Here is an 18,571-nt window from a genome sequence, read left to right on the forward strand (position 1 = left end):
TGATCTCTAAATTAGATTTTCTGTTATATTCTTTCATAGGCCCTATAGTTTTCCAACACAGAACATATCACAAAGTCTTTTTTAAAAAGATTTTATTATTTATTTATTTATTTATTTATTTATTTATTTATTTATTTATTTATTTATAAGGATTTTATTTATTTATTTATTCATGAGACACATACACACACACACACACACACAGGCAGAGACACAGGCAGAGGGAGAAGCAGGTTTCATGCAGGAGCCTAATGTGGGACTTGATCCTGGAACTCCGGGATCACACCTTGGGCTGAAGGCAGGCGCTAAACTGCTGAGCCACCCAGGCGTCCCTATATCACAAAATCTTGAATATCTATCTCCCCCACTAAACTATAACTGTGAGATCGGGAACCACATGTATTTTGTTTGTCCCTGTATATCCAGGCCCTACCACAGGGCCTGGCACATAGTAGCCTACTCTGTAAATTTTTGTTGAATGAATGAATCTCAGTAAATTTGCAATTTTTCAACAAATAATATTTCCTTCTTTGGTCACAGAGCAGCCCCTGCCTGTATTATTCTTTGTGTTTTATCCAAATGCATTTCTAGTTTGATCCTCCCAACCAGCTTGTGAGGTCATTTAATATCCGTACTTGACAGAAAGAGAGATTTTCTCATTCATTCATTCAACAAGCACCTGCTATGTGTCAGGCCCTGTGCTGAGCGCTGGGGATACAGAACTGGATAAGACATGGTCCCTGCCCTCAAGGAATGCTCGGTTTAATGGAGGAGATGGACAAGAAAGCAGCTGTTTCAGTGCAGTTGGTAAGTGCTGTGAGAGACATATGTACAGGTCCAGGAGAGCCTAGCAGAAGAACTAGCCAGCCTCAAAGTTGTACCTACCAGAACCAAAGTCTTCCAAGTTGCAAGTTGCTCTTTTCCCCATGCATTTTATGCCATTTCACTGCAAACCTTATTTTGGCCTTGTGAGTTTCCTTGTACACAGTAAAATTTATCTTCAAGGTGAAGTTGGTGATCCAAAGTCTCTTTCTGGCTATGGTAGTTTACATTAAGGGCTATGACAGAAGACGGAGACTCTGGAACCAGGTGGATGTGGATTGGAAACAGCCCTGCCAGTTGTAAATTATATGACCTGTATGGCTTCACCTTTCTGAGCCTTGAATTTTTTATCCCTAGAAATGTGACAATAATTGGTACCTCATAAAGGGTACTATGAAGAAAAGGTGTAAAAATATACTTTAAGAGTTAGTAAGTAACAATATCAACTTGTAGGTAAAATGACTGAAAATATGTCTATGACATGGGAAGTTTTTGATGATAATAACTAACATTTGATAATGTTTTATAATTTCAAAGCACTTTCTTAAAACATCCATCCTGAGTCATGCAGCATTTATTGAGCATGTGTTATATACACCAGGAATGGGCTCTGTACAATCCATTGAGGAAGGTATCATGGTTTCCCCATTTTACAAATAAGTAAACTTACCTTAAGAGTGGTGATTTGATTTACCTGGAATTACCCAGCTAATAAAACTCACTTAATCCAGATACTGCCTAAAATTCCACATCCTTTCCACCATCTCACTCATATCTGATGAGTACAAGCTCTGGATAATGGAGCATTGTGTGGTTTCCGAGGGCAGGCACTACAAAATGTTTGAGGCCTTTCCCTTGTCTGAGAACTCATCACTGCTTGCTTAGCCACAACGGGACTCATAGGTAGGGACCTTGAGCTTCCTCCCTGCAGCCCAGCAAGGTTGGTGGTAATGTGGTCACAGGAGCCAGACAGGCTTGAGCTGTTTATTCAAGTGAATTTCTCATATGCTTTCACCACAAATAGAGTAGTCGTTGCTGATATCAAGGACCTGCATAGCATTTAAAAGGCTCTGATGCATTCAGGGAATTATCTTTCCTCTCTGAACCTGGCTGGGGTCAACCAACCACATTTCACACTGCTTTTCTTTGGATTTTGGAGAGCATTGCTCCTCCTTCAAGAGCTTTGTATGACCCTACTACCACCACCATCACACAAATCCATTCAAAGGTATTCTTTGAGTGTCTCCTTTCTTATCCCTTCTTCTCCAGAAAGAAAATCATTTCGGAAGCAAATTCATTAGACACTAATTCATTATTGGCCTGTAGATAGGAGCAAAGCAGTATTCAGGTTAACCATGCCCAGTAGGAAAAGCCTGGGGCACCTGGCTGGCTCAGTCGGAAGACTGTGAAATTCTTGATCTCAGGGTCAAGAGTTTGAGCCCCATGTCAGGTATAGAGATTACTTAAATAAATAATTTTTTTTTTTTAAAGTAGGGGGAAAGCCTATAGCTGATTTTACCTCTTTTTCATCTTCCCTTGAATTCTCTTTCCTAATGAACAGCTGACCTTCACCATCTGTTCCCATCTAAGCATAGCTGTAGTTACTAATTTTCACTTCTTTATCCAGCTGATCTGAATTTGAGAGGACATAGCTGTCTGTGGTCAGCTATGCTTTTTTTTGTTTGAGGCTAAAACCTTCTTTTAAGGCTCTCTTTTCTTTCCTTGGTCTGGGACTGGGAAAATCTAAAGCATTAGCTCCCTGGTATGGAGAGGTATTTCTGCAATTAAGGGAGTGACCAGCTCTGGACAGTAACTAAAGTTGCTCAGTAAGTCCTAAGCAAATAACCTGATGTCCCCAGTAATGTAAGAGTAAGAGATTCTGGTAATCCAGAGGCTCCTAGGCCAGAGTTGCCATGTCAGCTTTGCTAATTTTCTCTCCTTTCTCCAGGTTGGTTTATAAGTGGTTCCTGTTGATCTATAAAATCAGCTATGCCACTGGCATTGTTGGCTACATGGCTGTCATGTTTACCCTCTTTGGTCTCAATTTATTATTCAAGTAAGTACTCTTTGCTTTTGTTTTCGCTTGTGTTTGGGGAGGAGGGGCTGATGTGATATACTTTTCTTCCTAGAGCCAAGTCCTGAGTATTAACAAGGGGGACATGGCATCCAGGATAGTAGGAGACTTGGACTTTGGGGAATGGGAAGGTTGGCCCTCCATGATTTGTGCTGGCAAAGAGAAAGGAATGTCTGGATATATAGAGTTAGAGTCCCAAATCATTGGTTATATTTTCCAAGAACCTATATTTTAATGGAAAAGTATCACAAAGGTAAGTAATAATGATTATAGCCAGTTACTTATAACTCCATCATCCTAACAGAGTCATTTTCCTTGTCCATGAAAGTACTGTTTATTGGAATGTCCACTCTACCTGAGTGGTCTTATGTTTAGGGAGTCTAGGAGTTGGCAAGCTGTCCTGTGGACCAAATTGGCCTACTTCCTATTTTTATAAAATAAAAAAAGTTTTTTACTGGAACACAGTCACACTCATTTGTTTATGTATGTACTGTTTCTGCAGTATAACAATAATAGAGTTGAATATTTGTGGCAGAGACTATTTGGGCCACAAAACTCAAAATACTTACTATCTGGTCCTTTCCATAAAAAGTTTGTCAACCCCTGGACTAGACAGTCAAACTCATGTGATACAGTTGGCCACACCTGCTAACAAGTTCATCTAGAAGTATACAGGGCAGGAAACAGCAGAGTGGTATCGTAGGAGTCCTCACAGTAGTTCCAGGGCTGAGATGTGAGAGAATGAGACCAAACAGATGGATGGCCCAGAAGCTTCTCTACCTTCCCAGGAACACATCCAGTTTTAAGAATCTCACAGTCCAGATGCAGGGTAATAAGCATCGGTTATATTTAACACATTGTTGCTTTGTCACATAGCTGAAATTCCCCTTTTATCAGATTTCTAAGAAAATAGTTTTTTAGAAAATTAACCTGTGAACATTTAACTCTTACCGCATTGTTGGACACTTAGGGTGTTTTTCAATATTGTGCTGTCACAGATAACATTGCTCTGTTGCTTCTAAGGATATATTATCAGGAGTCAGATTCTGGCTATTGCTTCATATTGTCATATTATTTCAAAAAGATTCATACCAGCATACAGGTCCCCCCACTCCCAGTTGAGGCAGAAACCAAGAAATCCTAGACTCTGAGACTGTAGGGTATAGTGATCAAGCAGGGCAGATGAGAGTGGAAATGTGGTCTCCTGACTGAGTTGATGGGGATTGTGGGCTGTGGATCATGAGGAATCCTAAGCCTAAGGCTGGGCACTCGAAGCTAGAGATTGAGGATTCAGATTGGCCTCTTTCCCAAATCTAGTGCACTGTAGGTAGAGTCTCTTTGAAACTGAAAGGAGTGGGCAGCCCGGGTGGTTCAGCGGTTTATCGCCGTCTTCAGCTCAGGTCATGATCATGGAGACCCGGGATTGAGTCCCTAATCAGGCTCCCTGTGTGGAGCCTGCTTCTCCCTCTGCCTGTGTCTCTGCCTCTCTCTCTGTCTCTGTGTCTTTCATGAATAAATAAATAACATCTTAAAAAAAAAAAAACAAAAGAGTAAGTCCTTACTTTATAAAGTGAGAGAATACCCATGGAATTCTTTCTTCTAGAAGTAGCATAGGCTAAAAGCATAAACAGGTTTCACAGAGGTTTATTGGAATTCATCAGTGTAGAGTCCAACAAGCCCCATCAAAGAAAACCAAGATATTTCCAGATATCTTCCTAATCTGTGTGGTTAAAAAGATTTCTGCATTGTAGGGTGCCTGGGTAGTTCAGTCGGTTAAGCATCTCTCAATATTAGCTCAGTTCTTTTCTTTTTTCTTTTCTTTTCTTTTCTTTTCTTTTCTTTTCTCTTTTCTTTTCTTTTCTTTCTTTTATTTCCCTTTCTTTCCTTTCTTTCTTTCCTTTTTTTTAAGATTTTATTTATTCATGAGGCACACAGAGAGGCAGAGACATAGACAGGGGGAGAAACAAACAGGCTCCTCATAGGGAGCCTGATGCGGGACTTGATCCCTGGAGCCTGGGATCATGCCCTGAGCCAAAGGCAGACAGATGCTCAACTGGTAAGCCACCCAGACGTCCCTCAGCTCAGGTCTTGATCTCACAGTCATGAGTTCAGGCCCTGTAGTACCCAGCACGGAGCCTATTTTAAAAAAAGAAAAAGGAAGAAAAAAAGATGCTACATTGTATTGAAGATAGTTATTCTGTAATTATAGTTTGTTTTTACTTACATAAACTATACAAGAAAAAAACTATACAAGAAAAACAGAATTGAGAATCTTGACCATTTTTATGCTACTAATCAGGTTAATTGGTATAAGATCATGATGTCTAGTGGGTTAAATATTACAAGATTGATAATAAACTCAACTTTTTAAGATAAATATAAGTTACAACTTTAAGTGAACTTAAACAGTTCCTGGTACAGATTTTTAGCAAAGGTTGTTTTCTGTAATAAACATTCAGAGACTGAAGGTAGCAAATTATTGGTCCTTGGAATTATTAAAACAAGCCTGCTGATGTATAGGCAAGATCTCTGTCCTTAGTGAATAGACTTGGACCCCCAATTTTTAAAAAGATTTTATTTATTTATTTAAGAGAGCATAAGCATGAGTGGGAGGGAGAGGGAGAGGTAGATTCCCTGCTGAGAAGGGAGCCCCATGTGGGGCTCAATTCCAGGACCCTGAGATCATGACCTGAGCTGAAATCAAGAGCCAGCCGCTTAACTGCCTGAGCACCCAGGCGCCTCTTGAACCAAAATTTAACTTTGATGACATGATATAGAATATGTATAGATACAACTTAAAATTTTATAGTAACTGGTATGTTACTAAATTTATATTTACTAAATTTATATTTACTAAATTTATATTTATCTTCTAAAGCTGTGGTTGGTGAACTTTTTCTGTAAAGGGCCAAATAATATTTAGGCTTTGTGGACAAAAGGCAAAGTCTAGGATGATATAGAGTATAACAAGAGGGGAAACTCTTCCCTTGCCCTACCTTGTTTGATGGATAGGCTCTCCCAGATCTGGGGCATACTTTGTGCCCACTTGCCATCAAATGAGACATTCTCAGGAGGAGTCTGACAAGGGTTTATGTGACCACTGGGATTATTTTCACTTACTGTTCAGTGACAGCTCAGATCCTGGTGTGCCCTTGCCCAGCCATTTCAACTTGGGCAGCTGGCTGGAGGTGAGGCAACTTGGTGAGTTTCCACTTGCAAACTGAAATTCTGCTGGTTGGTGTACAGTGATTTCCAGCAGTGGAGTCTCAACACTTAGGTGCCAACCAGAGTGGGCCCTAGACAGCTACAAGGTGTGGTTGCCAGTTGGAGGAGGTAGGCACTGGGGACGGAGTGGGGAAGAGGAGCAATAGGCCATACCCTGGCTTGGTTTTGTAGCTCACGGTGCTAACCTGTTCAAACGGTACCAACAGGCCATATAAAACACAGGCAGCAGGCTGGAATTGGTCTTGTTTTGCCAACACTTGCTTTAGCCTTTAAAGCTTCTGACTTTAGGTGCCTCACTATGTGTTCTGGAGTAGTGATCCAAAGCAGTTGTGTCTTAGGGCAGGCCTTACAAGCCATGCTGCTTCCCTTACAGGATCAAACCAGAAGATGCCATGGACTTTGGTATTTCTCTCCTCTTCTATGGCCTCTACTATGGGGTTCTTGAGCGAGACTTTGCAGAAATGTGTGCAGACTACATGGCGTCTACCATAGGGGTAAGTTCACCTGGGCTTTTAATATTGCCTCCCACCACTTCCAAAGAGGTCAGCATAGCATTACTTGTTTGATGGAAGAGATAAACCTTAAAAAATCCTTCAAGATATCAGTAGTGTGTTCGGAGATTTCTTCCTTAAAATTTGGAAAACCAGATATCAGATGTACCCTGAAATTATTAACTTTAGGGCCACTTGTAGGAAAAGAACTGCTTGGCCATTCAGGAAGTTAACATTCATTCAATAGATATTTATTGAACGCCTCCTATGTGCCTGGACACTGGGCTTGTGCTGGAATTACAAAGGAGTACATGGTCCTTGCCCAGATGGAGTTTATGCCCTAGTGGCAGAGATGAGAATTAAAGTAATGAACATACCAACATAAAATTATAACTTTAATAAATACTTTGAAGGAAAGGTTCACAGTGCTGTGAACAAATGCAGTAATAGCATTTGACCTAGTCTTGGGGCTCAGAGATGGCTTCCCTAAAGAAGTGACGGGGGAGCTGACATGTAGGAGTTAACTAGATGAAATGGGAAGTGATGTGGGCGTCAGAGAGAGCAAACAGCATGTGTAGATAGGAGTTCTGTAGTGAGAAAAAGGGTAGCCATTTGGAGGAACTAAGGCCAGTGTGGTTATATGGCTGAGAATGTACTGGAAGTATCTAGAGAAATAGAAGCTAAACTAGAAAGAGCCTTGAAGGCCAAACGAAAGATTGTGGTTTTTATGCTAAAAGCCCTGGGAGGCTAAGATAGAAAATGACATCTTCAGATTTGCACTTTGAAAACATCATTCTGGCTGCTGGGTTGAGAAGGGATTGGAGAGGGGTCCACAGTAGAGTGGACTAAGAGATAGTCGCAGTAATCTGGGCAAGATGAAGGTAGCTTGGGTTAGGGAAGAAGTGGTGCAAAGGGAGAGATCCAGGCCATTTGAGAAGTATTTTGGAAGTGCGTTTGCTAGGACTTGGCTAGGATTAATCTTGGATATAGATTAGTTCTGAAGATTGAAGGAAAGTATATATCAAAGCTGACATGTCTAACGCGAGCCACTCCTTGGCTGGTGTACTTGCACTGATCTAGGAAATGCTACAAGGTGGAGACCAGGGAGAGAGTCTTCAAGCTTAAATGTGAGTAAAATAACAGGCAGTCTTAGGAAACCCAAGTCAATATTCTTATTTCTTTTTTTCAAAATGGAAATGTGTCTTTGTTGTTTTGCTGCTTGTAAAAGTAATGCATTCTCTTTATAATTACGTGAACAAAGAAGTACTCCTCATCTCAGTGTCAGCTCATTAGAAGGCCCCACCCAAAAAGGAATATTTCCAAGTTTAATGGACATTTCTCCAGTTCTGTGCTAAAATGCGTGTGGTTCTGACGCAGGAGATCTGAAAGGCCTTCAGAAGTTCTTGCAACATAAGGTTTGGCAGTTTAGAAAGAAACCTTAGGAGAATGTCAGGGTTTTCTTGGGGCAGCAGATACCAATGAAGACCAACTGTGAAGCACAGTAAAGGATTGGCGCCTTTGTATGAGGACTTCAGGAAATCTTCGAAAGTTTGAGGCAGTTTTGTAGGTGGGAGGATATTTGCTGTGCACATTTTATATCAGTGCTGCTGCAGTCTCACTTGTGCCATGGACTGGTAGGCTTTGGGCAGTTCAGGTAGCAGAATACGCAGCCATCACCTTGGGTAACTTTCATCAAGTACAACTTTCATTTAGGATTTTGTTTCTCAGGGTCATGGGACTATTTTTGTTTCTTCTATAATAGATTAAAAGGAAACAAAGTGCATTGGGTCACTTATAGACAGCCCATTAGATTCTTGTTTGAACAACTGTCTTGTGTTTTAGCTGTTTCATGGTCTCTCATCTATTGGTGTACACTTCAGCTCTTCCTTTAACTACTTCACTGTCCAGAAGAGATTTCCAGACATTCAGTTGTCTACTTTCAACAACTTTTCTTGAAGTCTGCTTTTTTGGCACACTCAGCTTTTCAAAGTGACTCTTGCCAGTATCCTGCCCTGTACCCTCTTGTGATTTCTTTTTCTTCTCATTCTTTTTTTTTTATGGGCCAATTCTCTGTTTTTCCCAGGTTGTTGCCAATTTTATCTCAAGATTATTATCAGCTGCCAATTTAAGCATAGCCTTAATTCCCTCAGGTGGGTCACTAATAACCAGTGTACAAAACCCTCTTCAGTCCAGATGGAACTGAGCTCAGAATTGATCCACTAGTTAACTTCTCCTATAGGAGATGGAATCATTACATTGGCTTCCCAAAAATAGAATTTGAGCTGGACTTCTTTCCATGCTTTTGGGAAGGATTATTGTATGTTCCATTGATTACAAATGATAATCCTTATTAAGGTAATTCCCTAATAATGATAAATTCCAGCATCACCGAGAGACCTGGTGGGAGAATTATTCATTAGGGTGGAGAGTGCCTCAAGCACCAGCTCTTGACTCTTCATATTCTCCTTCCTTCTGTGAGTTCTCAGTGCTTACCCCCAATACCTGATGCTCATTCTTTAATAGTCTGGCCCAAAGATGAATCCAAATACCTCTCTATACCTCCTAATAGTATACAAGAACACAAGGATCAAACAATCACACTGTACTTTATTAGAGGAAAATAAGCATGAGTACTTGAATGAAGTTAATCTGACATAGCAGGGTACCTGCTTTCCCAGGCTTTCAGACCCTGTCTCATCCATCTCTCCACTTACCTCTATGTAGCAGGTGCCAGCTTAGCACATGCCACCTGGAATCCATATCTAGACAACCGCTGTCCTCTAGATGTCTAGATCTAGAACCTGTGTTCTGATAAAAATTTGTCTGTACCTCAGGCCAGCCTTCTGAATCCTAGTATCTCTGAAGATCTACCTTTTCTCTAGGTCCTTGACATTGAGAATGTCTATCTCTTTCAGAGAAGCTGCTCAATCCAGCTCCTGTCCAATAGAATGTGACCTTGTTGACCCTAAATCTAACAGTTTTCTGTTTCCCAAGCCCCCATTTCCAGGGGAAGGGAGTGGGTCATAGGAAGACTAGGATGGCTTATGACAGTACAGGGTGAATTGCGAGGAGTTGATTCATTCATTGTTTTCCATAGCTAATGTGGAGATTTAGTAGCAGGTTTTCTGCTAGTGCTCAGGATGCCCACAGATAAGACTAGGCAGGAATAGGGAGGAAGGAACTCTCAACTCCCAGTTTGGGATAAAGGGATAGACTACACTACCTTTACAGTTCTTTCAAACCTGAGAATTCCAGGACTCCCCTATTTCTGCCCTGGTCTTTGGTCAAGTGGGGTGTGGTCTACTTAGGAACGAACACCTGGGGCTGTGAACCACAGCAACCTAAATTTCAAGAACATCCCTGGTCTTGAAGCCACAACCTATCAGTGGTTTGGTCATGGCAGTTTGAGGAAGCTAGGACATTCCAGCCTTCCATGCATTTGTTAGCCAACTTATTCTTTCTCATTTATTTAAGCAACTGTTATTTATCAACCTTTCACAATGTGCTAGGTATGACCAAGTGCAGCCTTTACTAGCTGTATCACTGCTCACTTCTAAGTAGGAGCCTTAGTCATTTTATTTTATTTTATTTTATTTTATTTTATTTTTTTTATTTTTATTTTTATTTTTATTTTTATTTTTATTTTAATTTTTTTTAAGATTTCTATTTATTTATTCATGAGAGACACACACAGAGAGAGGCAGAGACACAGGCAGAGGGAGAAGCAGGCTCCATGCAGGGAGCCCAATGTGGGACTCGATCCTGGGTCTCTAGGATCACACCCTGGGCCGAAGGTGGCGCTAAACCATTGGGCCACCGGGGCTGCCCAAGCCTTAGTCATTTTAAAAAAAAATTATGGGGGGATCCCTGGGTGGCCTACACATAAAATTTGCTATCTTAACCATTTTTTAAGTCTATAATTCAGTGGCATTAAGTACATTTACATGCTCTGCAACCATCACCACATCCATCCATAGAACTCATCATTTTGCAAAATTGAAGCTCTGTACCCTTTAAATAATATCTCCACACTCCTCTTTCCCCACAGCCTCTGGAAAGAACCATTCTGCTTCTGCCTCTAAAAATTTGACCACTCTAGGGACACCTGGGTGGCTCGGTGGTTGAGCGTCTGCCTTTGGCTAAGGGCATGGTACTGGAGTCCCGGGATTGAGTCCTGCATCAGGCTCCCTACAGGGAGCCTGTTTCTCCTCCCTCTTCCTATGTCTCTGCCTCTCTCTGTGTGTCTCTCATGAATAAATAAGTACAATCTTATTTATTATTTATATTATTTATATTATATTTATTTATTTATTTATTTATTTATGATAGTCACACACACAGAGAGAGAGAGAGAGAGAGAAGAGAGAGAGGCAGAGACACAGGCAGAGGGAAAAGCAGGCTCCATGCAGAGAGCCGGACGTGGGACTCGATCCAGGGTCTCCAGGATCACACCCTGTGCTGCAGGCGGCACTAAACCACTGCGCCACTGGGGCTGCCCAAATACAATCTTTTAAAAATAAAATTTGACCACTCTAGGTAGGTACCTTGTGTAAATGAACTTACACAATATTTGTCCCTTGTGATTAGCTTATTTGACTCAGTGTAATGTTTCAAGGTCCACCCATGGCATAGCAGAGTCAGGATTTCCTTTTTTCTGGCTGAATAATATTCCATTGTATAACTCAATTTTATTTATTTTATTTTATTTATTTATTTATTTTTTAAATTTTTTATTTATTTATGATAGGCACACAGTGAGAGAGAGAGAGAGGCAGAGACACAGGCAGAGGGAGAAGCAGGCTCCATGCACCGGGAGCCCGACGTGGGATTCGATCCCGGGTCTCCAGGATCGCGCCCTGGGCCAAAGGCAGGCGCTAAATCGCTGCGCCACCCAGGGATCCCTATAACTCAATTTTAAAAGAGCCATAAATCGCGGCACCTGGGTGGCTCTGTTGGTTGACTGATTCTTGATCTCAGGGTTGTGAGTTTGAGCCCTGCCCTGGGTCTCTACTCTAGGCATAGAGCCTACTTTAAAAAGGGGAGGTTTCTAAATAAATAAATTCCTTGTGTGTGTGTGTGTGTGCGTGAGCGCACGCGCGCGCATATAACCTCTTAGAAATAAGAATTCCATTGTGTGTATATGCCACATTTTCAGTCCTAGGTGTTTTTCATAGAATTTTGTACATTCTGTGGTCATAGCTCCAAACCCAGAGAATTATGGTTCATTTTGGAGTGTTCTACCTACCTGGTGGGGAACTAGATCTCATTCATCTCTTGATCCCCCTCTGAGTGGTTTGACCTACAAAGATCTGTAATTAATATAGAAAAAAAAATTTTTATTGATTGGAGTTCAATTTGCCCACAGATCTGTGATTAATTAATTTCAGAGTTCCTAGAAATGAAATGATGGGGTTTACAATTGTATCAACATACATTCTCAATTCCTTTTCATTATTCTACACTACTCTGGTAATTCTACACTATAGCTGCTTTGTCTTACATGGAGAAATTATAATATGAACTATAGTAACTCTTCGGTTAAAGGAACCTTAGATGATGTTTGTTTTTTTTTTTTTTTTTTTTTCAGCCAGTCACTGGGAGGTCATAAGCTTGTGACAGCCAGTCATTATAGTTTCCATTCACATCCAAAAGTCATGTTGGGGCGGGGGTGGAGGACAGAGGATTGTGAAATAAGCTTGTTTTATGGGGCTCTTCCTTCAAAGAGACCTGTTGGGCAGACAGAGTAGTGACGCATAGTTTGTGCTCCATTGGGCCACATGTCCTGCCTCACACTTTTTTTCTTCTGAGTTTCTGCACCCCAGATAACATTAGGACATAACTAGCTGCCCATTCCATCTGTTCTGAAGTAGCAGCAAAAGCCAGAGGTTAGAGTCAGATGGACCTGGTTTCAAATTCTAATCCATTTTTAATTAGCTGTGTACTCTGGAGCAAGTTACTTTACTTCTCTGATCTCGTTTTCTTGTGTGTAATAACATTACCAGACATAAAGTGTTGTAAGGAGTAAATGCATCTTGTAAAGATCTCTGCAGAGTAGCCTGGCTCATGGCACTTAAGGAGAGGATAATGACGGTAGCTAACATTTATCAAGTATACCTATTGTACAATACTGCTCTTCTAGAAAGCTATATATTTTATATTTATAGTCACCTGGAGCACAGAGACCCTATAGGATTTCTTTGTATCTTCATCATACCCAACACACGGAGCAAGACACAGGACAGACAAATCCTTAATCGCCAGTATATGCCACTTCTCTCTTGGAGGCTGTCTGTTGTTTGAAGTCATCTCAGACCACTCTGTGACCTGGAATCTTGTGTCCTAGAACCCTGAGAAATGGGTATTTTATTCTGTTTTTCAACAAGTTTTTTCAAAATCATCTGTTTGAGCCTGATGCGGCCCCAACTCAGCTCTGCCACCAGTTCTCTCTGACTTCAGGTGAGGCTGTCCTGCTCCTCCTCTGTCCTCTCCTGTTGAGGGAGGGGCTGACTGGAAGAGCTCACAGGGCTCTCATGGTGCACACTCTGATGTTCAGTGGTGTGGAAGGCAACTCCTCTTTATTTCCTGAGTTCCTATGTGCAGGCTCCTGTGCTGGGGTTTTCTACTCACATATTAGTACCCATCATCTGCTTCCTTCCAGTTACACTGTAGAAAAGGTCCTTTCTTCCATCACAAGCCCACCTTGCCCTAGCTGTGGACTCCATACCTTCTTCCTTCTCCGGGACCCATTATGCTATATACTTAACTTTCTTATCTGTGCCTTCATCTTCTCCCTCTTTCTGGGCTCTTCCCATTAACCTGTTAAGCATTCTTTTTCAAAAAACTTTTTTTGACCCTCTTTCTTCTCTAGCTACTGAGTCATTTCCTGTGCTTCACAGCTAAACTTAGAGAAAGTCCAGTCTCCTTTTGATTACCGTTCACCTACTCTTTAGCCTATTCTAAATTGGTGTGGCTCAAACCTTCTTCTGAAATGGCTTTTACTCAGGTCACCAGTGACTCTGTGTCACTCATTCTGACTTCAGCAGTTGTCATTGGCTTTTGCAATGTTTCTGTATCCTGCTTTTCCTTCTGTCTCTACTAACTCTTCCTCCCCGTGAATGCTACTGTTCCTCTGAGCTCAGACCTAAAGCACCTTCTCTGCACTTCACCTAGGCATTCCCTTTTCTTTTTCTATGACTTTCTTTTTCTATGACTTTTTCTATGACTTTCTTTTTCTATGACTTTTTCTATGACTTTCTATGACCTCTAATCCAGAACTTTTCTACCAGATCTTTAGTTTTCAGCTGTTTAGCATCACCAGTCTGTCTACACCTTTCTATTTTTATTGCCATTAAATTAGCCCAGACTGCCACCTTGGCCCAGATCTCCAACATCTCTTGCTTTTAAAGAATTAAAAAACAGAGACTTTAGCTGCTCTCTGAATCCATGTTGGCCCCCCCCCCTGCAGCCCATTTTTCACACAGACCGAGTGATCTTCTAAAAATTTGAGTCTGTTCAGATGCCTCCAGTGACTTTCCATTTCTAGTCCAAAATTCTTCATGTGGCCAATAAGGTGTTACTGTTTTCCTCTTTGTCACAACTCTAGCCACATGAGGTTCCTTTCAGTTTCTCAAGCCCACCAGGCTCCTTTCTGCTTTGTGGCCTCTTCCTTCTTCCTGCTGACTTTCTTCCTCTCACTAACTCCCACTGCCCTTTACCTCTCAGCCTCAAATGTCACGCCCTCAAAGAAGCCCCTTCACAGCACCTAGGCTTAGTTAGCAACCCCTTTCTTAGCCCTTTACTGTCATTCTCCTGTAGTTGTAGGTTCCATAGGAGAGAGGCCGAGTCTCTCTTCTTCCAGCATTATATCCCACTGGACTCCCCTAGTCCAGTGCCTGCTACTGCTTAGTAGGTAGGTACCCAGTACATATTTGTAGGTATATATATACCTATGCCTACCTTAGTAGGTAGGTACCCAGTATATATTAGTAGCTACCCAGTATATATTAGTAGCTACCCAGTATATATTAGTAGGTACCCAGTATATATTTGATGGAAGGAAGGAAGGATCTGGATGGTTTGCTCAAGTTCATCAAGCTAGTAAGTGACAGAAGACTGCAGTTAGGTCTGCCCGATGCAGATAAACCATAGGTCCCCCTTGAGCTTATTCTATGGAGGGGTCCGGCCTCCCTGTATCTTCCCCAGCTTGGCCTCAGTGTCTTCTGATACAGTCTCTTCCTGTGTGATTTCTGTGAGCCCTGGGGGTGCGAGGCCTTCATGATTTGACAGCTTACCCAATGGCTCTGTTGAAACACTGTGGGATTTGACCCTGCCTGCCTGTTGCCATGTTTTAGCCTCATGGGGAGAACTCCAGAAACTAGGAGCCTAACAGACACTTTCCTAGACCACAGTTCTTAAGGCAAAGGAAAGGGAAAAACAGTAGGTCTTAGAAAATGTCAACAAATAAATTTCAAGTCTTTTTCTCCTTGGAGTAAGGGGGAAATGCTATTTAACTATGTAACAATAAACCACAAGGAAATTATGCAAAACTTGTAATTTCTTTTTGGAGCATGGAATTGGTTATCTGTTGTAATTAAGTATGGTAATAAATAATCTTTAAAAGTAATATATATTCATTAAAGAAAATTTGAGTACAGAAAAGTAGGCACAAAAACCACATCACCTATGATCCTACTGCCAAAACATCAGTGGCGTAAACATACTGATATTTCTTTCTGATCTTTTCTCTTGTATAGATTTGGGCTTGTCTTTACATACAACACCAATCATGTTGTGCCTCCAGTTTTGTCCCTACTTTTTGCCACTTATTGTTACATCTCAGCCTTCAGTGAACTCACCAGTTAAGTCCCTTGAGTGTGTACCAAATTTATTTAGACATTCTCCTATTCTGGGTCATGCATGGTTATTTCCATTTCTTTGCCTGTTTTTTATTATTTTTTGGGTTTTTCTATTATGTAACCTAAAACCCACTGTTTTCGCCATTTTTAAAAGTACAGTTCAGTGCTTAGTTACATTCACAATATTGTGCAGCTATCACCGTTTCCAAAGTTTTTCATCATCCCAAGCAATAACTGTGCCCATTAAGCAATAACTCCCCATTCCCTTCTCCTAGCCTCTGGCCACCTCTAGCCTACTTTTTGTCTCTATGAATTTGCCTGATTCTATGTATTTCATCATATCAATGGAATCATATAATATTTGTCCTGTGGTGTCTGACGTTTTACTTAGCCTAATGTTTTCTTTTTTTTATTTTATTTATTTACAATAGTCATACAGAGAGAGAGAGAGGCAGAGACACAGGCAGAGGGAGAAGCAGGCTCCATGCACCGGGAGCCTGACGTGGGATTCGATCCCGGGTCTCCAGGATCGCGCCCTGGGCCAAAGGCAGGCGCCAAACAGCTGCGCCACCCAGGGATCCCCTTAGCCTAATGTTTTCAAGGTTCATGCATTGTAGCATGCATCAGAACTTCATGATTTTTTTTTTTAAGATTTTTATTTATTTATTCATGAGAGACACAGAGAGAGAGGCAGAGACAGCAGAGGGAGAAGCAGGCTCCATGCTGGGAGCCTGATGCAGGGCTCGATCCCGGGTCTCCAGGATCAGGCCCTGGGCTGGAGGAGATGCTAAACCACTGAGACCAGAATTTCATGATTTTTATGACTAAAATGTAAGGTGTAATAATTGTTGTGTCATACGATCATTCTGTTTAAGTTATTGAGGAATTGCTAAACTCTTCTTTAATGATAAATAATACCTAAATAAATATCTGTATACCTGAAGTTTTTTGATATTTTTACTTCTTTAAATTACTTGAAATGACATTAATGAATGGTCAAAGTGTGTGGCAGTTTGAGACATCATGCCAGATGCTATTCAAAAGGATCAAACTTCTTTTGTTGCTGCGGCAGATGTTTGGGAATGCCCTTGTCACCAAACCAACATTGCACTGGATATTTGACTGTTTTGAATCTTAGAGAAGAGATGTTGTTCATCTCTGATGGAAACATAGTGTGGCCACAGAGTGGCTTATCTGACATAGGTCCTGATCACCAGCCCTGAGTCCTTCTACCTCCTGGTCTCCTTGTCCCTGGTGCTGACCAGCCCAGTGCCCAAGTCCTATTAGATCTGACCTCCTAACCCATCAATGGTCTGTCCTTTTCTCCCTATCCACCCAGCAGATGAGGTGATTGGGCCTATAAAAGATGTTCTGTAGCTGTGGGGCCTCCTCCCCCTGCTGCTTGGCCTCCTCTTCAGAAGACCCAAAGGCCTTTGTGGTACCGTCCTACTTGGGCTGATTCTCACACTTTTCCTGTCTTTTCCTCCTGTTCTTCTCTCCCAGTTCTACAGCGAGTCGGGCATGCCTACCAAACACCTCTCGGACAGTGTGTGTGCCGTGTGTGGGCAGCAGATCTTTGTGGATGTCAGTGAAGAGGGCATCATCGAGAACACATATAGGCTATCTTGCAATCACGTGTATCCTGCCTGGAACCTCCTGGGCCACATCTCCTGCCACATGTGCATTCCGGTCAGGGAGGGGAGTGGGTGATCATTACCCTGGCATGCTGTCCAGACCTTTAAGCATGGGAGAGTCACACAAGGGCAGATATTTGGGGGAAGTTCTCTGCTAGAGAAGCTGACACCCTGTAGTGGGAACTGTGTTCTCCCTCCTTCTTCCCCACAGCTGGGAGCCATTCTTATGTAAACAGAGTTTATAGCCTGGCTGGATCAGAAAGGAGCCTAACTAAAGCCTCTAGCTGGATCCCTCAGTTTCAGAATCCAGTCACCCTGAGTAACAGTTGCAGTATTTATCATGTGCTCGCTCAGCTCCCGTTCTGTGCTATGTATCATCTCCATTTTGCCCCGTAAAAACCCTGTAGAGTGGAGATCATTATCCTCACTTCACATGTAAGGAAGTAGGGTCAGAGAGAGAAGGTGGTATGTGCCCAAGATTATACAGCTAATAGGAGGTGAAGCTAGAATTTGAACCTTTCTCCAGAGCTGGTGCCTGAGCACCTTGACGACGGGCACGGAGCTCAAGTGCCATCCTGTCTGCCCACCATTTCCCTTGACCAGTGGTGCTCAGATTCCACGAGTTCTGCATCCGCGGCTGGTGCATTGTGGGAAAGAAGCAGACGTGTCCCTACTGCAAAGAGAAGGTAGACCTCAAAAGGATGTTCAGCAACCCGTATCCTTTGTTTGTATTCTTGTTGAGAATGGGCAATGGGAAAAAGTCCAGGCCAGTGCCATTCTGCATTTGAGTCCTCCCAGGGCCCTTCCTCCTCCCCCCAGTCTGGTACGTAACTCACCATTCCATTTGGCCTGTGGACTAGGGAAGTTGGGGGTGGAACATGGGGCAGGACTCACAGCTCAGATTCTCATCGTAGTTCTAGATCTCTTAAGGGTAAATCAATAGCAATAGAAACTCATTTACTGTTTCTTACTGTATGCCTTACACTGTGTTTAAGCACTTTGCCCATATTATCTCATTTGATAACCTTGGTGATATTATCCTCATTTTACAATGAAATGGTTTAGAGGTTGAAAAACCTGTTTAGGGTCACATAGCTAATGAGTCAATGCCTTACCTATGATGTGGGGCTAGAGACTAGCTCTGTGCCTGTGCAGGGCCTGCAGGGTTCAGGGAGGCCTGAGGGACTCCCTGTCCCCATCCACTTGCAACACGGCCCCACTGCTCCTCCAGGCTACTACTCCGTACCCTGCTGGCCCTCCATAGTCGGCTTTCCTGCACCCTCCTCTTCCTCCTCACCACTGGTCTTGTAGAAATTGCTCAGCCACTACTCCGATTCCCCCTTCACTTCCCTTGGGATCCAGGGGGCAACGTTTCTGCCCTCCTTGTCCCAGCTGCCCTGTGTGCCAGGGTTCCCTGTCCCCTGGACATTAGCTGGGCTGGGCAGGGGCACTGCATTCTCAGCACATTCC

The 18,571-nt window shown here is 42.3% G+C and overlaps 1 protein-coding gene across 1 annotated transcript in view; it reads left to right on the top strand.

The window, feature by feature from the left end:
* RNF121 (ring finger protein 121) overlaps nt 1-18,571 on the top strand; it is an 83,107-nt gene that overhangs the window by 62,315 nt on the left and 2,221 nt on the right. Inside the window, exons 5-8 of the mRNA XM_055320609.1 lie at nt 2,771-2,878; nt 6,495-6,615; nt 16,971-17,104; nt 17,715-17,816. Coding sequence (XP_055176584.1) covers nt 2,771-2,878; nt 6,495-6,615; nt 16,971-17,104; nt 17,715-17,816 — 465 coding nt within the window. The remainder of the gene's footprint in view (nt 1-2,770; nt 2,879-6,494; nt 6,616-16,970; nt 17,105-17,714; nt 17,817-18,571) is intronic.

This window comes from Nyctereutes procyonoides, unplaced genomic scaffold, assembly GCF_905146905.1.
Source record: "Nyctereutes procyonoides isolate TBG_1078 unplaced genomic scaffold, NYPRO_anot_genome, whole genome shotgun sequence".
Classification (NCBI taxonomy): Eukaryota; Metazoa; Chordata; class Mammalia; order Carnivora; family Canidae; genus Nyctereutes; species Nyctereutes procyonoides.